The sequence below is a fragment of the Myotis lucifugus genome, unplaced genomic scaffold (assembly GCF_000147115.1).
Source record: "Myotis lucifugus unplaced genomic scaffold, Myoluc2.0 scaffold_484, whole genome shotgun sequence".
Lineage (NCBI taxonomy): Eukaryota > Metazoa > Chordata > Mammalia > Chiroptera > Vespertilionidae > Myotis > Myotis lucifugus.
Genome location: NW_005871532.1, coordinates 127,595 through 141,718, shown reverse-complemented (window position 1 = coordinate 141,718; position 14,124 = coordinate 127,595). Strand labels below are relative to the sequence as shown.

Here is a 14,124-nt window from a genome sequence, read left to right as displayed (position 1 = left end):
AGTCTCACCCCCCCTTACAGCAGCGCCTCCAAGGACCTTATGTATCGGAGAGGAGGGGACTCCCCCGAGCGCTGTCGCCTCTCATGTCAGATGTTTGTAATATGTAGTACTATGCCATATGTGTAATGTGTAATACCATGTCATGTGTTTGTAATATGTAGTACTATATCATGTGTGTAATATGTAATACCACGTCATGTGTTTGTAATATGTAGTACTATGTCATGTGTGTGATATGTAATACCATGTCATGTGTTTGTAATATGTAGTACTGTGTCATGTGTGTAACATGTAACACCATGCCGTGTGTGATATGTAGTACTATGTCATGTGTGTGATGTGTAATGCCATGTCATGTGTTTGTAATATGTAGTACTATGTCATGTGTGTAATATGTAATACCACGTCATGTATTTGTAATATGTAGTACTATGTCATGTGTGTAATGTGTAATACCATGTCGTGTTTGTAATATGTAGTACTATGTCATGTGTGTGATATGTAATACCATGTCATGTGTTTGTAATATGTAGTACTATGTCATGTGTGTGATATGTAACACCATGTCATGTGTTTGTAATATGTAGTACTATGTCATGTGTGTGATATGTAATACCATGTCATGTGCTTGTAATATGTAGTACTGTGTCATGTGTGTGATATGTAACACCATGTCATGTGTTTGTAATATGTAGTACTATGTCATGTGTGTGATATGTAATACCATGTCATGTGTTTGTAATATGTAGTACTGTGTCATGTGTGTGATATGTAACACCATGTCATGTGTTTGTAATATGTAGTACTATGTCATGTGTTTCCTCCTGTTTCTCCCCGGAGGGAGCGGCTGCTCAGCTTTGCTGGCGGTCCACCCGCCAGAGCGACGCTCTCAGACCTGACCACACGCAGCCCCGACACAGCTCCTGCCGGGCCGGCCGCACGCGCTGCCGGGAGCCGCCTCGCCCCGGGAGGGGCCTGTCCGCGCGCGACCCGTGCGGGTCCGAGAGCTACAGCCGCCCCCCGCGAACCCTGCGCCCGCACCAGCGCCTCCGGGGCCGGGCCCTGCAGGGCACGGAGCGCGGCCGGGTCCTGAAAGGCTGTGCCCGTTACCCTCCCACGGAAACCGGTTCGGGCAGATTTCCGCCCTTCCGGGCAGGGCAGCCGGGGCGGCCCGGGAAGCTTGACGGACGCGGGCCGCCGCCCTCGCGGGACGAAAAGGCCCGCTGGTTCGCCTCAGCCGGAGAAGGAAGCCTACCGCTTTCCGCGAGGCAGCGCGCCGGCAGGACCGTTCCAGAAGACGGTGACCTGCTCCCCGGGCGCCAGGGCCGCCAGGGCCGGGCCGAGGCAGCGCCGATGACTCACGACCCGGACACGTCATCACACACACCGGGCGCTCCCACAGCAAAGACACTCACCAGCGTCTGCCCAGCGCGGCCCCGACCGCGACCCGCGCCCAGGCCCCGCTCACCACACGTGAACGCGCTGAGCGCCGAGGCCCAGTCACACGATCCGCCGTCATATCAGCTTATGGCCGCGGCCCCTGATTGGCTGGCGGCTCGGGGGTCCTGGCTCCGCCCCCGTAGGCAGCAGCACTAGGCGGCCCGGCCCTGCCCGGACCGGCCAGTGAGCCGGACCCACCGCTGGATGCGCAGCGCCACCTCCGGAGCCGCCGCCGAGCTCCCAGGTAGGGGGGCGGCGGGCGCGAAGGGGAGCGGAGCGGGTGGGGCCGCGCTGAGGCCGGCACCGGCCGTCCCGGGGGAGCGGGCGGAACGGACCCGGGGCTCCTCCGCCGACCGTCCGCGGGCCCGGGAACCTGCGTGGTTTCCCAGTTACACACGGAGGCGGCAGGTGAGCGGACACCGAGAAACGGGACGGGGCTGGGACGGCGCCGCTGGCCCGGCGGGGGTCGGGGGGCATCGGGGCCGCTGCCCGGCTGGAGCGGTATTTCGGCGCCGAGACGGCCTGGCTGGCGGGAGGGGCTGGCGAAGAGGACGTGTTGCTGGTGGCTGTGGGGCCCCTGTGCAGGGAAGGCGTCCCGGGCGCTGCTGCGCCCTGTGAGGGGCTCCCTCTCGGTGGACAGATCACTCCCTTCTATATAGCGTAAGCTTATGAAAAGAAATTCTATTTGTTCCGGGGGGGGGGGGGGCGAGGGGGGGCACAGCCACCGTGGAGGAGGTTAGAGAGGAGGAAATCCACCAGCTTAGGTCGAGGAGAGCCGAGTGCACTGGGGTCGTGTAGAAGACATCACCTCGGTTGTAGATAAAGTTTCCAACGTGGAAAGTTTGGGTAGCTGGGCATGTTTAGCCAAGCCTGGTAGCACCTGAATTTATATCACCTTCCTTTCTTTTTTCCCTTAACTTTGTAATGATAAATACCTACCAGTAAGAAGTGTATGACCCTTTATCTCTAAAGAGTGCTTTCCATTCATTGCGTATTGTACTTAACATAGCATCTCAGTTTCCCATTTGCATGTGTCATATCTCGAGAGATAACATGAAGGAATAGCTAAGTGGACAGACTCAGGAACATACCTCCCAGCTGCTGCTTGTTTCTGTGGTTACTGAACAAGTTACTTAGATACTCCTGATCTTAGTTTCCCATCTAGAAAATGGGGGTTATAGAATTAAGAGATGGGTTATAAGAATTAAACAATGGAAGACATAAAAGTGCTTTAAATATTACTAGGGCTATGAGAAATGAGGTTATGAGAATTAAGCAATGGAATACATAAAAGTGCTTTAAAAATACTTGGTTCTTAGTAAGTTTTAGCTATATACTATACTTTTAAGGTAAAGCAAAATAGTAATAGTAGACTCAGTCATTCTAAGCTTAATTGTGTTTTATTGATAATTACATTTTAAGAAAAGATTTCTTTGTTTTTGCAAAGGTAAAATAATATTTATTATAAGCTTCTATTTCTGGCAGATGTCTTTATTTTTTTGACTCTTTTTTTAAAATTTTGTTTTATTGCTTAAAGTATTACAAAGAATATTACACGTCTCCTTTTTTTCCCCCCCTTGACATTCCCCCGGCGTGCCCTACCCCCCAGTGTCTTGTGTCCATTGGTTATGCTTATATGCATGCATACAAGTCCTTCAGTTGATCTCTTACCACCCCCTTCCGCCCCCCAAACCTCCCCAGCCTTCCCGCTGTAGTTTGACAATCTGTTCGAGGCTGCTCTGCCTCTGTATCTATTTTTGTTCATCAGTTTATAATGCTCTTTATTATCCATAAATGAGTGAGATCATGTTGTATTTTTCTTTCATTGACTGGCTTATTTCACTTAGCATAATGCTCTCCAGTTCCATCCATGCTGTTGCAAATGGTAAGAATTCCTTCTTTTTTTACAGCAGCATAGTATTCCATCGTGTAGATGTACCACAGTTTTCTAATCCATTCATCTACTGATGGGCACTTAGGCTGTTTCCAGATCTTCGCTATGGTAAAATGTGTGCTATGAACATAGGGATGCATATATCCTTTCTGATTGGTGTTTCTGGTTTCTTGGGATATATTCCTAGAAGTGGGATCACTGGGTCAAATGGGAGGTCCATTTTTAACTTTTTGAGGAAACTCCATACTGTCTTCCATAGTGGCTGCACCAGTCTGCATTCCCACCAGCAGTGCACGAGTGTTCCCTTTTCTCCGCATCCTCTCCAGCACTTGTCGTTTGTTGATTTGTTGATGATAGCCATTCTGACAGGTGTGAGATGATATCTCATTGTTGTTTTGATTTGCATCTCTCGGATGATTAGTGACTTTGAGCATGTTTTCATATGTCTCTTGGCTTTCTGAATGTCCTCTTTTGAAAGGTATCTATTTAGGTCCTTTGCCCATTTTTTGATTGGATTGTTTATCTTCCTTTTGTTAAGTTGTATGAGTTCCCTATAAATGATGGAGATGAAACCCTTATCGGTGAAAACATTGGCAAATATGTTCTCCCATGCAGTGGGCTTTCTTGTTGTTTTGTTGATGGTTTCTTTTGCTGTGCAGAAGCTTTTTATTTTGATGTAGTCCCGTTTGTTTATTTTCTCTTTAGTTTCCAATGTCCTAGGAGATGTATTGGTGGAGAAATTGCTTTGGCATATGTCTGAGATTTTGTTGCCTTTGGATTCCTCTAGTATTTTTATGGTTTCCCGTCTTACATTTAAGTCCTTTATCCATTTTGAGTTTATTTTTGTGTATGGTGTAAGTTGGTGGTCTAGTTTCATTTTTTTGCATGTATCTGTCCAATTTTCCCAGCACCATTTATTGAAGAGACTGTCTTGACTCCATTGCATGTTCTTGCCTCCTTTGTCAAATATTAATTGAGCATATTGGTTCGGGTCGATTTCTGGGTTCTCTATTCTATTCCATTGGTCTATATGTCTGTTCTTGTGCCAGTACCAGGCAGTTTTGAGAACAGTGGTTTTGTAATACAGCTTGATATCTGGTGTTGAGATCCCACCTTCTTTGTTCTTCTTTCTCAGGATCGTTGCAGCTATTCGGGGTCTTTTTTTATTCCAGATGAATTTTTGGAGAGTTCGTCCTAGGTCTGTGAAATATGTTGTTGGTATTTTAATGGGAAGTGCATTGAATTTATAGATTGCTTTGGGTAGTATGGACATTTTAATGATGCTGATTCTACCAATCCATGAACATGGTATGTTCTTCCATCTGGCAGATGTCTTTAACTTCAGGTTTGTAGAGCCCCTGAGGTCAGCCCCTTAAAATTATATGCAAAATTATATGAGCTTGTAGAGTTGCTGAGAATTTAAAAAATTGAAGAGCTAAAGAGTTGAGAGTGACGAAGAAGCAGTAGAACTTGGTTAAAATCAGTGGATTTTACAAACCAGACTTCATGTATTTTTTTTATTTAAACATATTTATTGATTGATTTCAGAGAGGAAGGGAGAGAGAGAAACATCAATGATGAGAATCATTGATTGCCTGCCTCCTGCTCGCCCCTGACCCCGAGCATGTGCCCTGACCAGGAATCAAGCCATGACCTTCTGGTTCATAGGTCGATGCTCAGCCATTGTTTTACTTGACTGTCCTGGGCAAGTTACTTGAATTTTTTGTGCCCAGCTTCATCTGTAAAATAAAAAAATGGTACCTAACTCTTGGGGTTTCTTCAAAGAGTTGAAGGAGTTAATATTTATAATAACTAGAATATAACAAATATTAATATTTTAGTATCACCAATGTTTAATTGACTGCTAATTATTTTTCAAAGAAAAATCAAGTGGCACCTTATTTTTAGTTAGGTTGAGGTAGTTTTAACTCATCTTTGGCTCCCATTACAGTAGTAATAATAGCTCCTATAAATTGACTATTTTCTGTCAAAACTGTGTTCTTAGTCTCTAAATCTTAAACAGTCTATAATGTGGATATGTTGTCACCACTTTATAGATGTGGATTTGAATCTAAACTTCAAAATTGAGTTGCATTTTTGCAATCGTGTTATTGATTTCAGAAGATTTTATTTTATTTTTTTTTATTTTTATTTTTTTAAATATATTTTATTGATTTTTTACAGAGAGGAAGGGAGAAATTGACTATTTTCTGTGTATCAGATGATGCCTCAAAACTGTGTTCTTAGTCTCTAAATCTTAAACAGTCTATAATGTGGATGACCGGAATCGAACCTGGGACCTTTCAGTCCGCAGGCCGACGCTCTATCCACTGAGCCAAACCGGTTTCGGCATGATTTCAGAAGATTTTATATTAGATGTAAGAAATTACAGCAATATGTTAATAAGTGCCCACTTGCAACATTTAGCAAATAGAATGAATCGAAACCAAAATTCTGAAAACTGCCTGTAGATTGACTGAAGCACTTTTCCTCCTCCCATCCAGGCACTGGTTTACCATCTAGTTCAATGGTTCTCAACCTTCTGGCCCTTTTAATACAGTTCCTCATGTTGTGACCCAACCATAAAATTATTTTCGTTGCTACTTCATAACTGTCATGTTGCTACTGTTATGAATCGTAATGTAAATATCTGATATGCGGGATGGTCTTAGGTGACCCCTGTGAAAGGGTCATTCACCGCCAAAGGGGTCGCGACCCACAGGTTGAGAACCGCTGATCTAGTTAAACCTCAATATAACATTGATTCAAGGGAGGGGTGTCCTTTAAAGCCAAAAATCTGTTATATAATAAAGTAGGTTTTTCAAATGCATATGTAAAAAAAATTGACAATTTAGTTTACCTGTTTTTATTTATGTAGATAGGTTTGTATAATTAAAATTAACTATGTATGAAAAGTTTAATTTCATTTTAATCTTTGCTCATTACCTAAAGCAGTGTTTGATATTTAATTATTGAATGATTAACAATGTATGATGAAGGATATATGTCAATATCTGCCGTTTGGTATTAATTAAAATTTTATTTCAGTGAGAAAAAAATATGTCCAACTCATATCACAAACACCCTAATACATAAAGAGCTTTTAGAATTTGATTTTAAGAGACTAAAAACCCAGTGGGAAAATGGGCAATGGACAAAAACAGATAATTTACAAAAAAAAATACAAATTATTCTAAATAGATAAAATGATATTCAACCTCACTTACAATAAGACAAATATAAAATAAATATGCAAGGAGAAGCAAGATGGCGGCACTTGCTGCCTCCCACAACGACATCAAAATTACAACTAAAATACAGAACAACTATCATCCAGAACCAATGGAAAGCTGGCTGAGTGGAAGTACTGCAACTAGAGAGGTAAAGAAGAAAGCACACTGAGACTGGTAGGAGTTGCGGAGCATGGAATGGGCTGGTCCTGCTGGGTGTGCCACTTTTTTAATTGGGAGGGAGATTGCCTCTGTGGAGGCCGCCCGGAGGACAAGAGGTCCCAGCCCCACACCAGACCCCTAGCCCAGGGTTCCAGAGCTGGGGAAAGAAAGCCCTATCGGCATTAAGAACTATGGACTGTAAAAACCAGTGGGGATTGGGGCTGAGTGACACACAGGCTGCTGGAGACCCAGCAGCTCTTCTTAAAAGGCCACAAACTGAATTTACAAGCTCCCACTTCCTCTGAGCTCTGGCGCCGGGAGAGACTCTGGAGGACCCAGAAACATGGGGAGAAACTGGACTGTCTGGCATTGGAGCAGGAACTTGGGGGTGGCTTTCTACCGGACTGGTGCTCACAGCGGTCATTGTTCCCGTGTAGGGACTGCTCCAGTGCAGGGCTGACTGGCAGCCATTTCTGTTTGCTCTGCCCTGGTGATTCCCTGAGACCTGGCCCACCCAATTTACAACCCCACCCAAGCTGTAGTCAGCGGCTTTTGCATATGAATGGCCTGTCCTTTCTCAAGCTAAAACTCTGTCAAACCAGCTGCAGCTGAGTCAGGGAGCCCCAAACCTATCAATAAAAGGCCCAAATCCCAGCACCACCACCAGCCAGCCTTGCTTCACAGCTGGGCCTCGTCTGGGCACTTCTAAACCCAATACAAAGAGGGGGAATCTGCAGATCTCTCTGAAGCTCTTGCTGGGTGGCCCCAGGCACTGGCTGACTGCCCCTTCCTGGAGACCCAAGAGCCAGTGTACCCAGTGATCAGTGTGAGACCATATTAGATTACAACTCTTCACATCCATAAGCGACACACTCAAGGGGCAAACTCAATGAGCACCAAAGCCCCACTGAAGCAAGCCCTACTCCACTAGGGTGTCTCCTGTACAACAGCTCTTCCCTCTTCCATTGTAGACACAGCTGGTCCTCACAGCCAATTGGCTTGGAGGTCAATTCCTCCCAGTGACACCAACAGCAATCAAGGCTTAACTACAACAAAATTGTGCATATAGCCCATCAAGAGTGTCTACCTCAGGTGATTGCTGAGGCTGAGCCACTGGGCCCTATAGGACAGCTACTACACAAGGCCACTCTATCAACTCAAGGAGACTTACATAGAAACAAACACAGGGAAGCAGCCAAAATACAGGGACAAAGAAACATGGCACAAATGAAAGAAATGGAAGAAGCAAACTACTGGATATAGAGTTCAAAACCACAGTTATAAGGTTACTCAAGAATCTTCTAGAAACCTCCAAGGAACTTAGTGAGATTTTCAAGGATCTTAGTGAGAATGCCCAAAAAATGGAAAAGGATCAGTCAGAAATTAAGCATACACTGACTGAAATAAAGAATAATATACTGGGATTCAACAGTATACTAGAGGATCCCAAGAATTAAATCAATTATTTCAAATATGAGGATGCAAAAAACACCCAACCAGAAGAGCAAAAAGAATCCAAAAATATGAAGATAGTGTAAGGAGCCTCTGGGACAACTTCAGGCATACCAACATCTGAATTATGGGGGTGCCAGAAGAAGAGAGAGAGCAAGATATTGAAAACCTATTTGAAGAAATAATGACAGAAAACTTCCCCTACCTGGTGAAAGAAATAGACTTACAAGTCCAGGAATCACAGAGAACCCCAAGCAAGAGGAATCCAAAGAGTATCAAACCAAGACACGTCATAATTAAAATGCCAAGGGCCAAAGACAAAGAGAATTTTAAAAGCAGCAAAAGAAAAGCAGTTAGTTACCTACAAGGGAGTGCCCATATGATCGTCAGCTGATTGCTCAACAGAAACTATGCAGGCCAGAAGGGAGTGGCAAGAAATATTCAAAGTGATGAATAGCAAGAACCTCAACCAAGATTATTCTACCCAGCAAAGCTATCATTTAGAATTGAAGGTCAGATAAAGAGCTTCACAGACAAGAAAAAGCAAAAGGAGTTCATCACCACCAAACCAGTATTACATGAAATGCTGAAGGGTATTCTTTAAGCAGAGGAAGAAGAAGAAAAAAGTAAAAATAAAAAATATGAACAACAAAGTGGCAACAAATACATATCTATCAACAATTGAATCTAAAATTCAAACGAATAAAAAATCTGATGAACAGAATAAACTGGTGAATGGAATAGAATCAGATGCATGGAAATGGAACAGACTGATGATTCCCAGAGGGAAGAGGGTGTGGGGAGTGCGGGAAGAGATTAGACAAAGATCTTATATACATGTATGCATTTCCTATGGAAACAGACAATAGGGTGGGGTGGGTCCTGGGTGAAGGGGAGCTATGGGGGAGGGGAGGAGAGGGATATCTGTAATCTCAACAATAAAGATTAATTTACAAATAAATATTCAGCAAGATATCATTTCTTTGCTATGAGATTAATGAATATCCAAAAGTGTGATGATATTCTCTGTTGTTAATGTTGTATGGAAATAGGGACTATCCTACATTACTATGGACTTGCAAAGTAGCACAACTCCTATGAGAAGCAATTTCACAATATTTACTAAAGCTACCAGTGCAATTACTCTTTGACCTTGTAGGAGAATTCCTAGAAGTTCTTTGGTTGTAGGAGTTTACCAATATAGGGTTAGTCATTGTAGCATTGCTTGTACTAGTAATAGCAAAGGTTAGTTTCTATCCAGGTGTCTATATGTAGGTTGAATAAACAACAGAGAAATCACACAAAGGAACATAGGTCCACAGTCCCTTAGCCACAGTTTCAAAGTCTGGAAAGACCTGAAAACCAAAAGTTCTTTTAAAATTTGACCCTCTGCCCTGGTCAGGTGGCTCAGTGGTTGGAGCATCATTTTGTATGTCAGAATGGTGGTGGGTTCAATTCCTGTTTCGAGCACATACCTAGATTGTGGGTTCAATCCCTGGTTGGGACACGTATGGGGGGCAACCGGTCAACGTTTCTCTCACACTTATATTTCTCTAAAATATTCAATAAAAACATATCCTCAGGTGAGGATTAAAATGTTAAAAAATGGTGTTCAAAGTCATTTAATAGCAAAACTTGACTCCAGCTGATCTTGGTGTACCTACCAGGTCCTTCCTCTATTTTTTGTTTGTACTGTTTTGTTAGTTTGGGTTTAATTATATGTGAAAATAAAAAATAGTTAAAGGTAATCTGTGAATAACAGAATGAATGGAAACATCTGTGATTAGTAACATTAAAGAACATGGAGGTATTGTAAGAGCTTGTGCCTGGTATGTCTGTGAAGCATTGTACTAAAGAATAAGTGACTCGAAGAATAGAAAGACAGGCCTGACTGGTATGGTTCAGTGGTTGAGCGTCGACCTATGAACCAGGAGGTCACATTTCGATTCCTGGTCAGGGCACGTGCCTGGGTTGCAGGCTCCATCCCCAGTGTGGGGCTTGCAGGAGGCAGCTGATCAATGATTCTCTCTCATCATTGATGTTACTATCTCTCTCTCCCTCTGCATTGCTCTCTGATATCAATAAAAAATATATTTTTAAAAAAGGGAAGAACAGGAAGATAGATGCAAATGTTTTACACTGGCAATGAGGACTGATAAGGATGAAAAGTAAAGAACCATTGCATGGGTTAGAAAATGATGATCCTAACCATGTTTTCATTAAGTAAATTTGATAAGGAAGTAAATAAATGCCACTGATTGCTTTGTTGATCATGACATTAACTAGAATATATCAGGAAGAGGTGCTGCTGAAGATGAATGTTAGTATTGCCGCTGGAAATGGGGTCACAAGGAAAGCATCTAGGAGACCCACATCTGGGAGAATAAGTGATAAATTTTATTGAAGCTGAAGTAAATGCAAAGGGCTGTCCCAGGGCCAACTCTGTCACACTCTGAAAAAACTTCAGCCTTGTCTTCAACAGGCCCAGAAATAGGGCAGTGTCCAGACATTTTGCGTGAGCAAATGAGGCAAGCCGGTGTTACTTGGAGGGAAGGAAGGTGGGAGAGAGGGAGCCGCCCTTTGTCTTTGTTAAGCTGGTTATATTATCTCGGGGTTGGGAAGGATCAGGCACTCCTTCAAACTAACCAAACAATTTCCAATATTTCCTGGCTGGCACTGCGTCCTCCCTCTAGCCAATTCACTTCCTAGACCTTCCAGGGTCCTGTGTCCATTAACCAATCCCATCCTTTCCCAGGTTGAGTTCGCTACCTTTGCTTCTACTGTACATGTGCTTCCCTCCCCTTTATTGTTCTACTAGTGGCCCGGTGCATGAAATTCGTGCACGGGGGCGGGGGGGGGTGTCCCTCAGCCTGGCCTGCAATCTGGGACCCCTCGGGACTGGCAGTCGGACATCCCTCTCACAATCTGGGACCGCTGGCTTCTAACCACTCACCTGCCTGCCTGCCTGATCTCCCCTAACCAATCTGCCTGCCGGCCTGCCCGTCCCCAACTGCCCCCCCCCCCCGGTGGGCTGGTTGCCCCCAACTGCCCCGGGGTTTTCCCCCAGGTAGCAGGGGCTGATTAGGGGAGGAGGGCATGACTGTTTCCTGGGACTGTAGGTTTCAAAGCTTTGCAGAGGGTTCGGTAAGCTTGGAGGGCAGGCTCTGGCCAGCAGCCCTGTAGCAGTCGTCTTTCCTGGAGGCGCTGGTGGGGGATCGGGGGGCACTAGGGGGGCGGCGAGGCCGAAGGGGGAGTAACAGTCAAACCTCCCCATTTGGCGCCATTCTTTAAATGTGGTTGTTTCACAGCTGTAAGTGCACAGGGCAGGGCACCCATCTCCTGGAGTTGGGTGGGAGCCAAGCCAGGGTGGGCCAGGCAAGCTAGGAGGGCGGGTTTAGCTGCGGCCCCCAGCAAGGTTCAGTGCATTGCCACTGCAGAGACAGTGCTGCTGCTGTGAGGGGGGTGAGGGGAGGGTGCCAGAAGCCAATTCCAGCATGTCATAATTTCAAGCGTTTCATTAAAAGGTTGATGGAACTTGGGGACTCAACATGGCTAAAGGCATTTCCCCAAACCTGAAAAGGGATGATTGCTTGGCTGCCCAACAGCTCAGGGCATCTTAATCTACATGTTACTGCCTCCTACTGGCCAAACACCTGAACAGCCATAGGCTAATTCCCACATGCTGACAATGCCTCTGTATTGGAAACACTGATCCTTTGAAGTGTATATCTCTGCCTCACCTCAGGACAAGTTGTGTTAATAAAAAGCATGGGGTCCTGAGACGAGGAGAACTTAAAACTTAGATCTTAGTTTCCTTTAAACTAGGCTCCTCTGACCCCCAAATGCCTTTCAAAATTATGCTTCATCTCTGGACTCCTATTTAATCTACGCACAGCCTTCTCCAGATTTCCTGAACCCTTCTTGATGCTGGGATAAGAACCCCAACGGGTGGGGGGGGATGGGTCTGACCCTGGGGGGCTGCTCGGGCCTGCCTCCACCGGGATCTGGAGTTGTAGGGAGGAGAGGCGTGCCCGCCCCCAGTGGTGGGGGCCCGACAGCGGCGGACCATGGGCCCCAGTTGCCTCGGGGTGCTGACGGGTCATCGCTGGTGTGCTATTGTTGTGGGCGCCCCTGGCGGGGGTAGCGGGGGGAAGAGATCGGGAGTTGGAGGTGTGGGCTGCAGCTACCCCCGAGTCTGGTTCTTCTCCCGGACCTGTCAGCCTCCCCGTCCCCCCGGGGGTGCGGAGGCTGGGGTAGGGTGTCCATGCAGGGGGATTGAAAGAGCTCCCTGTGGCTGCTTCCTCTTCTTTGCAGTCCGGACTCTTGTCAGGTACTCTCCACAGACTCCTGGAAACTTGGCTCCGGCTGCCCTGCCCCTCTATGGCTCCCTGCTGCCCCCGCTTCACTCTGCTCTCCCGGGCCACCTGTCAGGAGGCTCCCGGGCTGCCCTGCTCCGGGCAGCATGGTCCTGGGGCAGGGGGTGGGGTTGTGGGGAGCAGCTCCAATAAAGTTTAGTAAACCCCGGGTCCACTTTGGGATTTGGCTGTGGGGCTGCAGGGGAGTCTGCCTGGGTGGGATGAAATCTTGCTCGACCCGGATTCCCGCCACTCGGCCCCACAGCCCCGCCCACCTTGTTGACCGGTCGTGACTGGGACACCGTTAGGACCAATTAGCATATTACCTCTTTATATATATATATATATACTATATATATATATATATATATATATATATATATATATACATACTAGTGGCCCTGTGCACGAAATTCATGCACAGGTGAGGGGGGTGTCCCTCTGCCCGGCCTGCACCCTCTCCAATCTGGGACCCCTGGAAGGATGTCCTACTGCCAGTTTACAGGGATTGGGGCTAAACCAGCAGTCGGACATCCCTCTCACAATCCGGGACTGCTGCCTCCTAACCGCTCACCTGCCTGCCTGCATGATTGCCCCTAACCACTCTGCCGGCCGGCCTGCTCGCCCCCAAATGCCCCCCCCGCCAGCCTGATCACCCCCAACTGCCCCCCTTGCCAGTGTGCTCGCCCATAACTGCCTTCCCTGCCAGCCTGCTCGCCCCCAACTGGCCCCCCTGCTGGTCTTCTCACCCCCATCTGCCCCCACCCCCACCGGCCTGATCACCCACAATTGCCGTCCCATCCTGGCCTGATCACCCACAACTGCCCTCCCCTCTTGGCCTCTAACCACCTCTACCTCGGCCCTGCCACCATGGCTTTGTCCAGAAGAACGTCTGGAAGGTTTCCTAGAAGGTCTCCTAGTCTAATTAGCATATTATCCTTTTATTAGTTTAGAGCCCTGGTGCATGGGTGGGGGCCGGCTGGTTTTCCCTGAAGGGTGACCCAGATCAGGGTGGGGGTTCCCTTAGGGCATAAGGTGGCCTGGGTGAGGGGCCTGTGGTGATTGCAGGCCGGCCACGCCCCCATGGTGTGAGGGTCCCCGCTGGGGGAGCGTGGCCAGCCTGGGTGAGGGACTGAGGGCTGTTTTCAAGCTGGCCACTCCCCCTTCAGGGTGGGGGTTCCCGCTGGGGTGCCTGGCCAGCCTGGGTGACGGGCTGATGGCTGTTTGCAGGCTGGCCATGCCCCCAGCGGGGACCCTCATCCCATGGGGGCGTGGCCAGCCTGGGTGAGGGGCTGAGGACTGTTTTCAGGCTGGCCAGGCCCCTAGCGGGGACTCTTACTCCATGGGGGTGTGGCCAGCCTAGGTAAGAGGCTGAGGGCCATTTTCAGGCTGACCAGAGCCCCTTCAGGGTGGAGGGTCCCGCTGGGGTGCCTGGCCAGCCTGGGTGACGAGCTGATGGCTGTTTGCAGGCTGACCAGAGCCCCTTCAGGGTGGAGGGTCCCGCTGGGGTGCCTGGCCAGCCCTGGGTGAGGGGTTGAGGGCTGTTTGCAGGCTGCCCATGCCCCCCCGGAGTCTCAGGCCCCTTAGTCCC

The 14,124-nt window shown here is 47.3% G+C and overlaps 1 protein-coding gene across 2 annotated transcripts in view; it reads left to right on the top strand.

The window, feature by feature from the left end:
- Positions 1 to 1,528: 1,528 nt before the first annotated feature.
- SC5D (sterol-C5-desaturase) overlaps positions 1,529 to 14,124 on the top strand; it is a 26,232-nt gene continuing 13,636 nt past the window's right edge. Inside the window, exon 1 of one of the 2 annotated variants that reach the window (XM_006103401.3) lies at positions 1,529 to 1,684. In XM_006103401.3, coding sequence (XP_006103463.2) covers positions 1,645 to 1,684 — 40 coding nt within the window. In that variant the 5' untranslated portion in view covers positions 1,529 to 1,644. Of the gene's footprint in view, positions 1,685 to 1,724; positions 1,849 to 14,124 lie in introns of those variants that run through there. The other variant, XM_006103402.3, reaches the window with a different exon arrangement.